Genomic DNA, 16,101 nt, shown 5'->3' with positions numbered 1-16,101 from the left:
CACAACACTGACATGAACATGGACGTGGCAGGCAGGGCCTTATTGTCAGATGATTTGTAACCTCTCGGAATTTAAAGGTTCTGAAGTTATGCTCTCCAAACAGAAGAGGTTTCCTCGACACTTTAAAATCATTTGAAAATAGATAGGAAACTAGGAACTAAGTCATCAGTGACTTGAGTAAATAAATCAAGACCCACAAAAGCATACCTCGCATGCAGTTCTTACCCTCTGGCACTGGGCTCCCAGTAAGGCGCATACAGCCCTGAAAACGCAGGGACGAAATAGCAGCCGTAAGAAGTACCTACTTCTTTAGCAAGTTTTTCTAACATTAAAAAAAAAAGGGGGGGGGGGAGAAAAACAAAAATTACTCTAATATATTCTATTATTTTAGTCAATAAACACAGCTGTATAAAAAATGAGGATACGGCTTTTGATTTCTTACTCACTAGTGCGGCACAATGTTCCTAATTCTGGCACTAAGCGAGGAGGGGCGAGAACCAATTTGCCCGCACCGCACCGAGAAGTAAAGGAGCTGGATTGCTTTCATTAAGGTATCGTAACTCATTTCCACTCTTTTTAAGGTTGTTGACTAGGAGATAAAAAAGCGGCCTCCAGGGCGTCCCCAGTCCACAATGTGTTTCTGATTGTCCCCCCCTTCGGGCTGAAGTAAACAAGTAGATGAAAGAGAGGGTAATGAGATCACATAATTATCCGTAGATGGGAAATTGCCATATTACTACTTAAATGATAGGCACTGGGGTTTTAACGCTCACTCTAATCTCAGAGGTAAAGCTCCTTCTCATCAGATAAATTTAAATGGACCACTTTACCTGCAGATTCTGGCAATCTTTGCTGTTGGATTTTACACTTGGGTAGTTTTTATGCCCTACCTTGCCAGTTTATGAATAACCATCACTATTTATGTCAATTTGTTGTTTTATAAATCTTCACAAAAGAGTCTTTTGTGTATAAATCAAACTCATAATAGGAATTCATTTCATTTAATGTCACATATGGCTCAAATCACAAGTATTCACACAAAGCAAAGGTAAAAATTTCCATTATTTAGATCCTAATCCTTTGTTGGAACATACTCACCGATTTCCTCTGAGCTCTTTATAATTCCAAGATTATCCCTCAGCCAGCGAATAACAGCACCAGCTATGGCTACAGAACCCTACGAAAGAAAAGGAATCCGAGAGAGAATTTATATTTTCACTATAAAAAGATTTTATTAAGTATTTCTCTATGTATGACAAGATGGATACAATTTAAAAGTTTCGACGTTGGGGCTCTTACAAATATCATAAACTAGGTCTATTAATGCAAACATGGTTTCATACAGGTCATTACCGACATTTTTCATGAGCTAGGGAAAAGAAGTGAGCCCCCCAGTACACCCTTGGGCCTCTACGATCTGTTGTTCTATGTACTGTTGCTAAACTATGAGGTATATTATCACCCCGAAAACATTCCCGCCTTATCCACTGAGTTATCAGGAGAGGCCACATTAACAGGATTTTTCAAGCCCATTTGCTGTATCTAACAGTATATTAAATCAAGCAACAATAGCAAAGTTAGCCAAGAAACTACAAAGTAATAACTCAACAAAACCACTAAGGGACGGAGCCAGCCGGGGGAGGGAGAGGGGGCTGTGGCAACAAGGAAGAAAACATGTGCTTTGGAGCCGGACGAACAGGCTTTGGGTCCAAGTTCGAGCTCTTAACTGCTGTGCGATCTTAGGCAGATTAGGCTTAGTGAGCCTCCTCTCCGTCACCTAGAAAATCATGGTGACTATACTAACACCTGCTTAAACTACGATGAGGCTCGATAGGAGAATGCAGGGGAAGGTTAGTACCGAATGTAAATATTACCTTCATCATTTGTTTCTGTGTTGAAAAAGTATAATCCAAATTCCACTGATTGATGAATGGACAAATATAGTATATCCATACAATGGAATATTACTTGCTCACACAAGAAGGAATGAGGTTCTACTACAACATTAAGCTTGAAACTATTACGCTAAGTGAAAGGAGACGGTCACAAAAGACCATAAAGTGTATGATTCCATTGATGTGAAATGTCCAGAATAAGCAAATCCACAGAGACGAAGAGTAGATTAGGGGTTGCTGAGGGTTGGGGTGGTGGGGTTATTCTTTGGGGTGATGAAAATGTTTTAATGTTGGATTGTGGTGACGGGCGCGTGACCGAATATACTGAAAACCAACAAACTGTCTACTTTAAAAGGATGAATCGTGTGATAGGCGAATTATATCTCAATAAAGCTATTGTAAAAAGATCTTGAGGGGCGAAAAAATGACCAGCACAAACCGTTAGGAATTCCAAAAAAAGTTCTTTGGTTCTGACTTTTCATTTCATTCAGGCTATTAATGTAAATTTTTTCCACAGAGTTACCCCAAACCCAAGTATCAGGTGATATTAAGTGCAGGAAGCAGAATGTTTTTATCTGTTGCCTACGACCCTGCCTCCAGTTTAGTTAAGTGAATTACAAATGGTCACCCCCTCTTGCTGTCAATTTCCAGGCTGTAAACAAACGAGATGTAGCGTACGTTGATTCATTCTGTCATTCAGAGCTTCTATGAGAGTAAGTCACTACATGTTACTGCAAAACTGCAGAACACTGCTACTGTCCTCTTTATACACTGGCTTTTTAGCTATAAAAAATTGCTGAGGAAGAGAGTTGACATTGATGTGCAAATTTAATCAGGTTTTGAAGATGGGGAAAAAATTCAACACATACCAAGGTAGGTGAGGTATGTAAGACTCTAACCCACCGTCTCCCTCTGGCAAAGTTTTCGATACACTTCCTAACTTTGATATGTTATATATTTAGGTCCTTAGTGGAACCATCAAGGAAAACTAAGTGAATTTTTTTTGCTCAGAGAGACTTCAGAATTTACTCTCGAATTTCCTTCAGGAGCAAAAAATTCAGAGATAGTAGTTGCTAAAGACAAGTAAATGCGTAAGATTTTCCAGACCAACGAGGTTTGGAAGAAATACAATGTGAGCCACGTATGTAATTTAAGTTTGCAGTTACCATATTGAAAAAGTAAAATGAACAGGTTAAATTAATTCTAATACATTTAAGCGAATATATTAAAATATTATGACTGCAACGTGGACTCAATATAAACATTACTGAGGTATTTGATATTTGTTCACGAAGTCTTGGAAATCAGGTATGTATTTTACGCTTACACCACATCTCAATGTGGACTAGCCACGTTTCAAGGGCTCAATAGCCACCCGTTCCCAGTGGACCACACTGTTGTACATCTGATTGGAAAAACAGGTGTCCTCCTGATACTCTCAAAAGACACTGGCCGCACATCATATCTGACCAAGAAATGCATACATTTTCAATAGTTTCAGGGAGTAAACTATGAACTTTAAACAACTACTGTGCTTAGAAGTCTAGCGGAGGGGTTTTGGGGCCGTTAGCTAGCGGAGGTTCATACGTTGGGAATCCAAATGCCGATGTACCTCATTTCCATGGAAAAGGCAGGATGTTATAGGCTTGAATATTTTTTGGTTTTTTTTTTTTTTTTTTGAGAGGAAGCAATACGGTTTTAGGAAAAGGACTGTCAAGGTTTTAACAAAAAGAACTGGTTGTGGACCAGAGGGCATTGCTTAGATTGAAACCAAAGGAAAAAAAAAATACAAAGTTACTATCAAAGCTCCAGAAGAACATTATTTTAAATCTGGTCATCAGGAACGTACAGGGCTGTTTAGTTGTAAGTGAAAAATAAATGTAATATAAGAAAATAAGAGGTAGGTTGAAAACACTTATCTGAAAGAAGAATATCGTTTTGGTGCCAGGATAGAATACATGGTATTCGCTGGCCTTCTAAAGAATTAATTAAAAATGAGAGAAACCTCCACACTGAGCAAAGATGTGGTCTTTCGCATTCAGAGGCAGGGGATAAAGCGGAAGGTGCCGTAATGCTTTCAAGATGGGCGGGAAGAGGAGCACAGGAACAGAAAGCTAACACGACAGATAGAAGGTGACTGTCTGCTTGCTATCAATTAAGTTCCGCTCAGTCATGTCCTACATATAAAGATTCAGTACTTCAGAGCATCATCTACAGATAGGAATGCACTCTAAGATATGACCTATGGGAAAGGTGCACGCAAGCCAGTCGTACCCTAAGAAAGACATTAACAGAGATGAGAGGGTAGAAAGAAAAATAAATGAAATGATGAACAGGACAAGAGGAATAAATCTTGATACTAGATACATAGCCTGGAAAGTGGAAGCTTAAAAAACAGGCTACGGGAAGAGTGAATTAAGAACAATGATGTAGGGGCGCCTGGGTGGCTCAGTCAGTTGAGCGTCTGACTGCTGATTTTTGGCTCAGGTCATGATCCCAGGGTCATGGGATCAAGACCCGCATCAGGCTCTGTACTGAGGGTGGGGCCTGCTTTAGATTCATTCTCTCTCTCTCTCTCCCTCCCTCCCTTTGCCCCTCTCCCCAGCTCACATGTGCTCTCACTCTCTCTAAAATAAAGAATTAAACTGTAAAAAAAGTAATGAGGCAGATCTAATACAGTGTCATAGCAGACAAATATACTTCTCAAGAGCTCCTCGCCATGCATGCCATAGCCACGAATAGTATCTGTGTAAAGGACACATTTCAGGATGTGAGGCAGTTATGGCTAAAAACAGAGGGTATGAAGAAAAATTACGTGAAATTAAGATTATCCATAAATCGCTTAAAATCATCCATTAGGCACAGGAAACAAAGCTTTCTGTATGCGACAGTAACACGTATCGCTACGTACATAATTTATAATGTGCTAATTTGTGTAAGATCACAAATGTAAAATCTAAGTCCACAGCATTTTTAATTGCGTAGAAGAGAGAACGGGAACCTAGAGGTAAAGGGGGGGAACAACATCATTTTTAAAATGTAATCGATACTATTAATGCTTCAGTAACAAGTTAGGGAGTGAAGATAAACAGCGTTTACGGTTCAGAAAGTATACTTCCCAAGAAAGTACGTTACTCAAGTCCGGAAACAACGTTTCCAGGCCGTGGCAGGCAGATTCTTAATGAAGGCGGCCTCCTCCACCGTCCCCCCCTCCTGGTGCTCGTGCTGGCGTGCGATCCTCTCTCCCTGAGCACGGTGGGACTTAGGACATGCTTCCAACCAGTAGTGCGCGTCAGAGGCGATTGGATGCGTGTGAGGGAAGTGTACGGGAGGAAGCCAAATAAGATTATCAGGGGTCCTCTGGTGGGTCTTCACATGAGAAGAAACTGCAGGCGGCCTCTAAGAGCCGAGGGCAGCCTTTGGCTCCCAACTACCAAGAAACGGAAGCCCTCAGCCCTACAACCACGAGGACCCGAATTCAGCTGATAATCCGAGTGAGCGGGCCTGGAAGGAGAGAGAGTGTTGGACGAGACCATAGCCTCAGCCGACACCTTGACTGTAGCCTTGTGAGACAAACGGGTATGGTTGCAAGCCGCTTATATTTGTGATTAAATTGTTATACAGCAATAGAGAAGAACACAGGCTTATAACACAAATGATTATCTGGCGTTAAGAAGGCTGAAAGAGTCTAAAACAGAAGTCTCCACACTATCATCATAAATCGTACGAAAGAGATGGGACAGGGGACATTTAAAGAAACCAAGGGGGGCATACAGGGAAGCCCTATTCGAAGCTCATACTTATTTTCAGATTTATTTATTTATTTTGGAGATTCTCCACGTCTAAAGTTTCCATGCTCAGCACGGTGCCCGATATGGGGCTCGATCCCACGACCGTGACGTCATGACCTGAGCCCAAATCGAGAGCCGAACACACAACTGACTAAGCCACCCCGGTGCCCCCGAAGCTCATATTTAAACGGAGAAAAAATGGCCTAAGATTTGGTTTGTCGACAATACTGATTAAGTATCTCCTACGTGGCAGTCCACTCCAAGAGATGGGGAACCAGACAGGCATCGCGGACCCGGGGAACTGGCATCCCGGTGACAGAGTACAGAACAGGGAGGTCTCAGATCCTAAGCGAGATCAACCTCAGAAATACTAAAGGCCCCCAAAAGGATTTTTTTTGTGTGTGAAATAATACTTGGAAGAAGATAAACGAGGAAAGAGAGAAGCATGGCTTAAGGCAGGTGGGTCCTATGAGCAGGTGGCAGAGAAAGGGCGGAACCACACAAATGCTCCGGTTTGCTTCAGCCTCTCCCGCCACCAAGAAAAATGTTCTAGTGGGGGCGCCTGGCTGGCTCAGTGGGTGCAGCGTGGGACTCTTGACCTCGGGGCTGTAGAGTTTGAGCCCCACATCGGGTGTAGAGATTGCTTAAAAATAAAAAATCTTTAAAGCAAAGGGAAATTTTCTAGTGAAAGAGTGGGACAAATTAAAGCGGTGTAGTAGGAGTTGAAAGTTTTAGAACAACTCAAGGATCACGTGCCCCAATTCCTTTGCACCAATAACGAAAATTGGAGCTTAGAGATGGTAACACGTCGGGCCTGGAGGCGTCACATGCCAGGGAGCAGGGAGAAAGAAAAAGAATTCTCTTGGTGATGTCCACATCAGAAATGGTGAGTTTGCACTTTAAAAATCCCCTCTCTCTGTTCTAGACACAGAGGATAACAGGGCAAAATGTAAAAAGGGAACACCAAAACAGCATGTGCTGACTCAGATGCAGAGCGGCGGTGGATGTGGACAGAAAGAGAAATGCACCAACTGCACGGGGCTTGAGACCGCAAGGTTCTGCTTAAGTTTTCTGTATGCGTCAGGAGGCAGGAGTGGTGGCCGGGACCCGGCTCCTCCAGAGGAAAAGGGTCCCAAATGTCTTGAGTGACACAAGGAATAGCATCGGCTTCAGTGCCTGACGCCAAGGGCTAGGTGGCGCTCTCCCGCTTGTGTGGGGAGAACTACGGGCTGACGAAGGCTGTGGCTTTAATACATGAGACTAGAAGTAAAAGTTTCAAGACACACGAAGAAATCTATTATCAGGAAACCAGCAAACTAAACTTAACAGCTGGAAAAGAATTCACCCCACTCTGGAGCGCCTGGGTGGCTCAGTCGGTTGAGTGTCCGACTTCGGCTCAGGCCATGATCTCACAGCTCGGGAGTTCGAGCCCCGCGTCGGGCTCTGTGCTGACAGCTCGGAGCATGGAGGCTGCTTCGGATTCTGTGTCTCCCTCTCTCTCTGCCCCTAAACCACTCGCATTCTGTCTCTGTCTCTCTCAAAAATAAATAAACATTAAAAAAATTAAAAAAAATTCACTCCACTCTGACAAAGACTTTAGAGTAAGTGCTGAAAGCATTCAAAGAGATAAATTAAGGCACGATTTCTATGTTAAAAAACAGCCATTAAATTATGAATCAAAAGAAAAGACAAGCAAAATAAAATCAGGTGGATATGAACAAATAACCAGTTAAAAATCTTGGAGGGGCTTGGGGTGCCTGGGTGGCTCTGTTGTTTAAGCGTCCGACTTCGGCTCAGGTCATGATCTCACGGTTTGTGGGTTCGAGCCCCACGACAGGCTCTGTGCTGACAGCTCAGAGCCTGAAGCTTGCTTTGGATTCTGTGTCTCCATCTCTCTCTCTCTCTCTATGCCCCTCGCCCACTCACGCTCTGTCTCTCTCTCTCAAGAATAAACATTAAAAAAAAAAAAAACAACCCGGCAGAGCACCTGGGTGGCTCGGGTGGTTAAGCATCTGGCTCTTGGTTTTGGCTCAGGTTGTGATCTCACAGTTTGTGGGTTCGAGCCCGGAGTAGGGCTCTGTGCTGACAGCTCGGAGGCTGGAGTCTGCTCCGGATTCCGTGTCTCCTGCTCTCTCTACCCCTCCCCCAGTCTCTCTCTCTCTCTCTCTCTCTCAGTCTCTGTCTCTCTCAAAAATAAGTATTAAAAAAAAAAGAATGTAATAGGTGGGATCAACTCTAGAATAGACGGAAGAGAGGAGGCAGCGTTCCCATACACTGCCCATGACAGTGTAACTTGATGCCTTTGGTGTGAAAACTGGTTTGCGTTTATCTACTCAGAGGGAAGATACTCATAATCTACTGCCTACAAATTCTACTCCTACAGAAATACGTACACAGGAGATGTATACAAAATTGTTCACGGTAGCATTTTTCATCATAGACGAAAACAGAAAACAACTGAAAGGTCGTCGACAGTTGGATAAATACTAAACCGTGGCATTTTCGTTTGGTAACAAAAAGGAGTGCTATCCCAGCTCTGTGTAACAACGCGGACGAGCCTCACAGATGTGATACTGAGCGCAAGAAGCCACATCAAAGGATACATACTGTATGACTTGATCTCTCTCACTTTCTCTTTTATATTTTTTAATATATAAAGTATTGAAAACACGCAAAACTCAACTTCGGGGTTCAAGGTTGCGCATAGTAAGTGTCGGAACTCTAAAGAAAAGTAAGGAAGTGATTGTAATAAAAGCCAGGACGCTGGTTCCCCTAGGGGACAGGGAGAGGCTGGGGGTGGGAGGGGCGCACAGGGGGTCCTGGCTGGGGGCGGTGTTCTGTTTCCCGACCTGGGCCTTCTCCTTATAATCATTTGTCAAGCTGTACTTTGGTCTGTTATGCATCCTTCTGTACGTGTTTCATATTTCACAATAGAAACAGTTTTTGTTTTGTTCTAAAGAGAGGATTTGGAATGTAAGGTAGGTAGTGAGTAGCTCCCTGGAGATGCAGCGCAGAGAAGCCAAGGGATGAAAAATACGTAAAAGAGCGGTTCAGGGACATCGAGGCTGGGTTGAAGGGTTCCAACACCCATACGCTAGCAGTCACAGAAGAGGGCAGTGGCAATGGTAGAGTAGCAGTGTTTAAAAGAGACAACTGCTGAAGATTTCTCAGACCTCGAGACAGACTTGTATCCAGTTTATCTAACAAGATGAGTGAAATCAAATCCAAACCCAGGCACATCATAGGAAAACCGGAGAACTTCGATGATGTTACACGTTCAACGGTGTTCAATGATGTTAGAAAGATGCTGGAGAAACAAGTCTTTCGTCTAAGATTCTGTACCCACCCCAGAGAGAGGGCAAAATAAAGATAAACTTGGGGCGCTTGGGGGGCTCAGTCGGTTAAGTCATCCAACTCTTTTTTTTTTTTAATTTTTTAACGTTTATTTATTTTCGAGGGAGCGAGAGTGACAGTGGGAATGGGGAAGGGGGAGAGAAAGAGGGAGACGCAGAATCTGAAGCAGGCTCCAGGCTCCGAGCTATCAGCACAGAGCCCGAGGAGGGGCTCGAACCCATGAAACGCGAGATCATGACCTGAGCTGTAGTTGGACACTTAACTGACTGAGCCACCCAGGCGCCCCAAGCATCCAACTCTTGATTTCAGCTCAGGTCCATCTCACAGTCCGAAGATTGAGACCCAGGTCGGGCTCCGGTGCGGAGCATGGAGCCTGTTTCAGATTCTCTCTCTCCGCCCGTCCCCCACTCACACCTTTTCTCTCTCGCTCAAAATAGATAAACGTTAAAAAAAAAATACAGACAAACCTAAAAGGACTAGACCTTACTACCTCAGATTCTGAGTAAGAGAACTACAAAAGGATGGCCCTCTGCAAGGAAAAAATGGGGGTAGGGCCACGAAAAGTATCACCCCAAAGAAATGACAGTGGACACAGAAAATGATAAAGTAAGCCAATAAGTATGATATACAATGGACTAGAAAGAAAACAGAACTTATTCCTGCATGTTTAAGAAAAAGGGGAAATGAAAACTTTACTAAGCTCAATGACATGATTGCTGTTGGAGGTGACAGAGGAAAAGCATTCAAGGTCATCATCATGGGTGGGACGTTAAAAATAAATACTAAACAACTATAAACACAGTTAGGAAAATATATAGTTAAGTAACATCTTAAAAATGAAAAGGTGCTGGGGCGCCTGGATGGCTCAGTCAGTTGAGTGTCTGACTTCGGCTCAGGTCAAGTTTGAACTTCAGATCCTCTGTCTCTCTGTCTCTCTCTCTCTCTCTGTCCCTCCCCTGCTCATGCTTTGCCTCTGTCTAAAAAAATAAACACTAAAAAAATTTTTTTAAAAAGTTTAAAGGTGCCCACAAAAGAAATGAAACCCAAAAACAAAAGCACAGAGAAATGCATTATGTTCCTTCCAAATCAGCAGAGGGACAGTGGAAGACTAAAAGATGTGAGGTACACAGCTATCGTTTCAGTTTTTAAAAAATGCAAAGTGAAATTTTTTTTATAGATTTTTTAAATAAATTTTTTTAATGTTTATTTATTTTGAAGGAGAGAGAGACAGAGTCGAGCAGGGGAGGGGCAGAGAGAGAGGGAGACCCAGAATCCGAAGCAGGCTGCAGGCTCTGAGCCGTCAGCCCAGAGCCCGGCACAGGGCTCCAACTCACGAACCGTGAGATCGTGACCTGAGCCGAAGTCGGACACTTAACTGACTGAGCCATCCAGGTGCCCCACAAAGTGAAATTTTAATACCTCAGGTCGCCAAGCCTAACAACAATCTGTCAAATTAAAGCAATGATCATCAACTATATACTCTGTAAGCACTTACGAAACATGGAAGTGGTGTGACCCACTGGAATTAGCAGGAATGTAGTGAGAAAAAGTTTTCCCAAGGTAGCTTTCTCCTTTGCCCTCTCATTTGGTCTGCTTCAATGTTTTTACATGTCTGTTAACTGAAAAGAAAGAAGACACAGAAAACAAAATCCTATCTACTACTGTGAACGTGTGTGTGTGTGTGTGTGTGTGTGTGTGTGTGTGTGTGTGTAAGTGTACATGTTGTGGCTCAGGCTGCTAGGTTAGGAGACGAAAGAAGTGACCTGAGATGCAGTGAAAAGAACACCGGACTCAGGAGAACGGCGATGGCACAGTGGGTGGCCCAGGGGGTCTAGATTTTGACGTCTAATAACCTGAATTTGCATCCTGGATCTGCTACTTACTAGCTTTCAAAAGTTAATTTGGCCAAGTGACTCCGATTTCACTTCTGACTCTCAAATTCCTTGTGAGGGGGTAGGGAAGCCTGTTGTCATCTGATCTACTACTGGCCGTGTCAGCTTTCAAATTCTCTGAATCTTTTAAAAAAATTACACGGATTGAAACAAAATCATAAAGCATGTGCCTGTTAAGTCTCCAGATGAGGCAAAGCTGGAAAAATAACAAAGAGTGAAAAGGAACCCACAATGTCACAATAGGCTGAAATCACTATCATGAAATTTAACAGGAAGAAGCAAAGACCTGAATTCAGATTAACAAAAGATCTGCAGGGACGCCCGGCTGGCTCAGTCATGAGAGCATGTGACTCTTGATCTCGGGGTCTGAGTTCAAGCCGCGTGTTGGGTGTAGAGATGACTTAAGGAAAAAAGCAAGATCTGCCCAAATACGGAATGGAGAGGACTTGGCTTGATAAGGAGTCATTTGAGAAAGTGCCAGATATTTTAACATCTGCTCCCGGAGGCGATGATATGGTGGGGTTATTAGACTAAATGAATGAACTCTCAGGTTAGAGTGGCAAAAGCAGTGTTTATGGTCAGAGAGGAACAAATCACACTAGTGAGTACAGGTCTGACTACATGCGGAATATTCTATTCCATTCTGGAAGATGCCGACAAATTGGAATGCATCTAATGAAGGGAGTCCAGAACTAGAAAGGATCCAGAAACTGTATGACATCAGGGCACTGGAGGAGTTTATCCTAGAGCAAGAAGACCCAGAAAAACCGACAGGTGCCTGTTAGTATTTGAATGCTTTTGACAGCTGATCTACGTCTAAGGAGCCTTTTTGGGTGCCATCTTCAAACAGAAGTTGGAAGGCTATCGGTGAGGGAAAGAAGATTCTTCATATTGGGAGGGAAGTTGAAACCAGGTAAGCCCTATCGCAGCATCCCTTTCCAGGTCTAAGGCATCTATAATTCTAAGCGACTGTCTCCAGTATAAGGGGAAAAGACTCTTTAAGCTGTTCGGCTTACTTAATTGCTATAGGGTGACATTTATCAGATAGTACATATCTGATGTGCCCAGCGCTGTACTAATAAGCACTTTGCACAGCAGGAAACAGAGCAGAACAGGGCTTGTAGGAATTTAACTTCTGAGAAATGATAGGATACCGTTATTATTCCTAAATGTTTCTATTATCCATAGAAAAGGGGTTGGGGGAGAGAGCACAGTGCTTATGCAGGGAGGGGGGCAAGAAAAAACCCGAAAATTCTTTGTGCTCTAGGCATAGCAACTAATACAATGTTTGAACTCTAAACAGAAGTCTAACGCTTGTGACCAAATTATCATCAGATCCTTTAGGAAAGAAGCCTCAGTAAATCTTCAGATCCATTGTATATTTATACATTACAAGGGAGCCATTTACAATGAACTGTAGGGGCGCCTGGGTGGCTCAGTCGGTTAACTGTCCGGATTCGGCTCAGGTCATGATCTCACAGTTCGTGACTCCGAGCCCCATGTCGCGTTGACTGCAGTCAGCCTGTCAGCGCAGAGCCCGCTTCAGATCCTCTGTCCCCCTCTCTCTACCTCTCCCCTGCTCACACTCTCCCCTAAATAAGTAAGTAAGTAAGTAAGTAAGTAAATAAATAAATAAAATCTTTAGAAAAAAAGGAACGTACCTGATTTTATAAAAAGAGTACTGCTTCTTCGACCTTATCTAGAAAAGTTACTAATGTTCCTAATACAAATTCACCATGCCCTACAGGCTTAGGCTGATATATTCCTACTAGGATTGACAAATGTATTCGGAAGAAACGCTTCCACTGAAAACTGGCATCAGTCTCCTCACTTTCTTTCCCACGTCAAAATGTGAGACAAAATTTATTTTTATGGGGAGACACATGGAGGGAATTCATCTGCGTTTGCCCCCGGTGGTGCTCTTTGGAACACCGGGTCACTGCAGTTACAAAAAACACAGCATTTTCCAGCTGACGGGAATACTGGCGAGCAAGTCAACACCTGCACTGAACTTCACGGACAGAAAATCTTACACCGTGCCAAGCGGCTGCAAGGTGCCTCAAGTGACCGGCAAAAGATCCAGGAGCCGACGTCCTCCAGATCCCCTGGGAGTGCTGACCCCAGCTCACTGCCAGGTTCCTTCCACTTAACCAAATGCCAAGAAAAAAAAAAATGAGGTTGTTTTTTTTTTTTTCCCAGTCTTATCATCTATGAAAATTTACCAGAAAAGGTGTTAGGAAGCACTGTGACTCTCCCTGGCTGTGACTGTTCGTCATGTTATCCACACTGATTGAGAGGTACTTACTTCCAACGCATAATACACCGGCTTGTCTCTGCCGAGCTTGTAAGCCACTGTGGTCAGAAGGCCGTGTTCAGAAAACACACACTGCGGGACACAGAAAAATACTTCAGCCGCCAAGAAATTAACAGGTTGGCAGAAGACTATTTGGAAAAGCTAAGAGGAACCAGGTAGAAAACAATTCAATAAATATGTAACAATTAAAAAAATAAATCTAAACAGCTAAAATTACTAGTATTAAGGACAGTACACTTAAAACAGTATAAAAAGCTTATCTCTTGCTCCAGAGTAGATTTGCATTAAGAGTCTGACAAGGTCAGGTCCGAGCGTAGCTATCCCACCACAATTAAAGACACACATGTAAAATTCAAAGAACCTAAAATGATTCTTACTAGAGCCACTGAAATTTAGTGATTGTCGTCATTTTTATTGAGCTCTAAATTAAACCCCAGTGAAGAGTTAATAACCCAGCAATTGCACTACTAGGTATTTATCTAAGGGATACAGGCGTGCTGTTTCGAAGGGGCACACGCACCCCAATGTTTATAGCAGCACTACTGACAATAGCCAAAGTATGGAAAGAGCCCAAACGTCCATCGATGGATGAATGGATAAATGTATATGTATACACACACACACACACACACACACACACACACACACACACACACAATGGAGTATTACTCGGCAATCAAAAAGAATGCCATCTTGCCATTTGCAACTACGTGGATGGACTAGAGGGTACTACGCTAAGCGAAATCAGTCATTCAGAGAAAGACAAGTATCATACGACTTCACTCATATGAGGAGTTAAGAGACAAAACAGATGAACATAAGGGCAGGGAAGCAAAAATAATATAAAAACAGGGAGGGGGACAAAACATAAGAGACTCCTCAATATGGAGAACAAAGAGAGGGTTCCTGGAGGGGGTGTGGGGGAGGAATGGGCTAAATGGAGAAGGGGCACGAAGGAATCTACTCCTGAAGTCATTGTTGCACCATATGCTAACTTGGATGTAAATTAAACGATACATAAATTTTTTTAAAAAGCAAAGATTAAAGAAAATCTGCAGAATCCTAAGTAACTTAATAGCAAATTATGCTCAAGCACTACTGATATGAAGTTAAAGAAGACTTTCAGCAATCTTTTAATCGGAAAAAAACCAACCTTACGGCCTGTATTACACAGTAAGAAGCAGCCTGTTCCATACCTGTAGTTAGGAGAAGAACGAACAGCGTGACAATTTTATTAAAAATACATCATGAAAGAATAATACAAATCATTCAAAACGACGTTTAACTCAGCACGATAAAAGTCGTCATCTTCAAGTTTTAGAAAAGTTCCCAAAGTTAAGAAGCATTACATACTCCTTTTGGAATAACGTTTTAAAGATAAGTCTAGAAGAAAATGTACTTCGTGAGATCCTAATGGAAAAATGCAAGCATGGTCTTTAGTACTTAGTCATGGCCCAGGACCGTGTTTCTAAAATGCCAGCCAATCCCAACAAATTCTATGTCCAGTCACAGTTACATTGCTACTAACCCACATGGAATGAGGCATTTCCCTAAGCGGGCTGCTTAGGTCCATCATTAGCACAGTCGGGAAATGAGACACAGGGCTATCTCCGGGCATGGAGGGGAGGCTAGGTCCAGAGTGCAGGGAAGTGCAGCTGGACCTCGGTGACAGGAGTGGCATGGAGGCACATATATCCTCTCTGCAGGATAGGGCATTCTAAACAGGTGGCAGAGACAGAGCCAGAATGGGACACCGCTGACGTGAAAAAGTGCATTTATTTTACGGCAGCCTTATCAGCATAAGCCTTGCACTCGGCGACAAGTGTGGCATTGGACGTGAGTGAGTGGTTATGACTTGGGCCAGGGAGAGAAATTATCCAAACTGATACCAGCAGGGGTCACGGGGAAACAGTTGGCTGCGACTATCAACCCTGGCTCTCCACGAACAGGCCTGCCCAAGCTTGGGATTCCCTCCCCACGGGCAGCAGGGCCCTGCTGCTGTGTTCTCTGACATTCCAGCAGGTGGGAGAAGGGGGAGCATGCGGTCCCGGGGCGGCCAGAGGGATCCCAGCGGAAGCTACTACCAGTTAGCACTAAGTCAGCAGACCTTATCGGCTGCGTTTGTCGTGCGGAGAAAACAGAAACCGAGGGCAATTTTTTCCAAAAAACATTTTTCCACGCACCGCTGTCGTGAAGAAGGATGAACCCGAGACCTTCTATCCCTTCTCACTCGAATATATTCTCTGACTGCACGTGAACAGTTAACACATTCAAGGAGCGTGTGATAAATGAATTATCTACATTTTTCCAAAAGATTTTATTGGAGCACCTGGGGTGGCTCAGGCATTTGAGCATCTGACTCTTGATTTCAGCTCAGGTCAGGATCCCAGGGTTGTGGAATCGAGCCCGGGATTGGGATCCACACTGAATGTGGAGCCTGCTTACGATTCTCTCTCTCTTTCCCTCTGTCCCTCTACCCCACCCGTGCATTCTCTCTTTCTAAAATAAAAAAAAAAAAAAAATTTAGGGGCTCCTGGGTGGCTCAGTCAGTTAAGCATCTGACTTCGGCTCAGGTCATGATCTCACGGTTCCTACGTTCGAGCCCCGCGTCGGGCTCTGTGCCGACAGCTCAGAGCCTGGAGCCTGATTTGGATTCTGTGTCTCCCGCTCTCTGCTCCTCCCCCACCCACAGTCTGTCTCTCTCTCAAAAATGAATAAACATTAAAACAATTTTTTAAAGTAAAATTTTCAAAAAGATTTTACTGTTAAGTAATCTCTACATTCAACACGGAGCTCGAACTCACAACCCCAAGATCAAGAGTCACATGCTCTACCAACTGAGGCAGCCAGGTGCC

General features: G+C 43.4%; 1 protein-coding gene across 6 annotated transcripts in view; it reads right to left on the bottom strand.

The window, feature by feature from the left end:
* The window catches only part of GK (glycerol kinase), a 78,390-nt gene that overhangs the window by 13,916 nt on the left and 48,373 nt on the right, over positions 1-16,101 (bottom strand). For all 6 annotated transcript variants that reach the window (XM_047076038.1, XM_047076042.1, XM_047076041.1 and 3 more), the window contains 4 exons: positions 14,400-14,442; positions 13,238-13,318; positions 1,099-1,177; positions 226-322 (listed from right to left, as the gene is read on the bottom strand). In XM_047076038.1, coding sequence (XP_046931994.1) covers positions 226-322; positions 1,099-1,177; positions 13,238-13,318; positions 14,400-14,442 — 300 coding nt within the window. The remainder of the gene's footprint in view (positions 1-225; positions 323-1,098; positions 1,178-13,237; positions 13,319-14,399; positions 14,443-16,101) is intronic.

This window comes from Lynx rufus, unplaced genomic scaffold (assembly GCF_022079265.1).
Source record: "Lynx rufus isolate CCGP_SWC_20201006 ecotype Redwood Valley unplaced genomic scaffold, mLynRuf1.p SCAF_14, whole genome shotgun sequence".
NCBI lineage: Eukaryota > Metazoa > Chordata > Mammalia > Carnivora > Felidae > Lynx > Lynx rufus.
This window is presented reverse-complemented; position numbering and strand designations above follow the sequence as displayed.